The sequence below is a fragment of the Psammomys obesus genome, unplaced genomic scaffold (assembly GCF_907164565.1).
Source record: "Psammomys obesus unplaced genomic scaffold, mPsaObe1.curated_primary_1811, whole genome shotgun sequence".
NCBI classification, from domain to species: Eukaryota; Metazoa; Chordata; class Mammalia; order Rodentia; family Muridae; genus Psammomys; species Psammomys obesus.
Window position 1 is genome coordinate 12782570 of NW_026596109.1, and position 1915 is coordinate 12784484.

At 55.4% G+C, this 1915-nt stretch overlaps 1 protein-coding gene across 1 annotated transcript in view; it reads right to left on the reverse strand.

The window, feature by feature from the left end:
- Elavl4 (ELAV like RNA binding protein 4) overlaps positions 1 to 1651 on the reverse strand; it is a 144943-nt gene extending 143292 nt beyond the window's left edge. Inside the window, exon 1 of the mRNA XM_055628986.1 lies at positions 1592 to 1651. Within this exon, the coding sequence (XP_055484961.1) occupies positions 1592 to 1609 (18 nt within the window). The 5' untranslated portion in view covers positions 1610 to 1651. The remainder of the gene's footprint in view (positions 1 to 1591) is intronic.
- Between the last annotated feature and the right edge of the window lie 264 nt (positions 1652 to 1915).

Sequence of the window (1915 nt, forward strand, 5' to 3'; positions counted from 1 at the left end):
ACACACACACACACACACACACACACACACACACACACACACACACAGTCTCTAGTAACTCCAAAGACACACTAAGGAGAGGAATTGGAGGCCAACCGATCTAACTCATAACCCCACCCTGACTCAAATCCACCCTTATCTTAACAAGCAAGCAGAGGTTTCCAGGCTAATACAAAAGGTAACTAAAGAGGATTACTTAAGAGTTCTTTAAGTGAAAGCCTGCATGTAAATCCCTGGTATGTTTCCTGAGCAGTTAGAACGTGGGGAGGGGGGTCCTCTAGAGAGGGAGGTGGGTCACAGCCCTATTAGTCCCAGGGGATTTTGTCAAGCGCGTTGAAAAGTGAGTAGGAGTTCAACCACAGTGTCACAGGCCGCCCTGCCAGAGAGGCACCAGCAAAGGTGCTGTGAGCTTTGTGCTGTCATTTTGTGAAGGAAGCAGGGAGGGAAACGTCAGGATTGAACCTTTTGATTCCTCGTTACATTAATTTTATTCAGTGTTTTAAATTCAGCCCACTCACATTTACAAAACACTTCACACAGACTACTTCCTCATGAATGGAGCTCCATTCACATCTCACCTAAAACATCAGACTTACTCTAAAATGACTGAGGTTAAAGCTTGTTCGGTGTCAATTTGCAAGTATTTTAAAATATAAAAAAACAGGCACACGAATGCAGGAGGGTAATTCCAGGGCAATGCTTCACAAGAAACAAGGCAGCCAGGGTAAGGAACTCGGATGGGCTTTCAGGAACCCATCCTGCTCACGACAAACCATTGTGGGGGCGGGCGTTTAATCCCTCAGAGAGAAGGTTTGATGAGAACTATTGCCCATGAGCAGTATCTGCTAACAGCTTGGGAATCAATATGACTCATTTCGCCACCCCCCACCCCCCAACTGGAGCTGTTTTCTAGAAGTCGTCCCCCCTTTTTCCCTTGTGGCTTTCCTAAGTCCCTTAACATATGTTGGGGGAAGGGAAGCTCTGTCACTTTAGCAGGTTCACGACTTCGGAAAGCGCGTTTGCTAAATCTTAAATGCCTGCCAACCCCCAGCCCGAAGAGAGATAATTACAACCCACCGGTACCGTACACACCACCTGAGCCTCTTTCCTCCTTAAACGGAGCACTGCTTAGGGCAGCAGAAGTGCCAACTTCGCCTTATCTAGAAACGCAAGTGCCCGTCACTGGGAAGGGCACTCAGAGGGTGCACGCCTCCCTGCGACAATTAACAAGAGCCACAAAGGCTCAGGGCCTCCCGAGAACCAGCCCTGCACCTAGGGGCCGGACTTTTTGGCGCCACCAGCTCGGCAAAACCACCCCGAGGCGGGGAGTGGCGCGAGTCTCTGCCTGGTCCCCTTGGGGACCCGGAGAGGCACCCACTCAAATGCTCAGTGCTTTTCCCCGGGGAGAGTCGCGGGGGACGGAGGGGCGTGGCCCGCAGCCCCCCTGGAGGGCAGCTGGAGGCTTGTCCCTGACCCCGGAGCGCTGGTCAGGGATGCGCGGTCCACAGGCCGGCGGCGAGCACGTGGCCAGCGGGTGACGGCGGGTGGGCGGGGCGTTGGGGGCGCGCGGCGGGCGCTCGGGCTCCGCTACCTGGTTCTGGAGCCGCATCTTCGCGGAGGCGGGGTCCGGAGGTTGGCGGTGGAGGCCAGGGAGGGCTCCGGGGGCTGGAGGACCCGCCAGAGTGGCTTTGCACGGGGTCCTGCGCGGCTCGCTCCCCGCCCGCTACGCCATCCCCGCCGCCGCCTCTAGGGGGCGCTGAATGTGGGGGCGGAGGACCCAACCCCGAGCCTCAGGTTCCCCGCGAGGGCTTGTGCTTGGCTTGTGCTTAGGAAGCTGAAAGAACAAGCGCTCAGAATTGTGGCTTATCCTGTTCTTGAATTTTAAGTGCGGTAACTTCTTCACGGTTCAAGCACA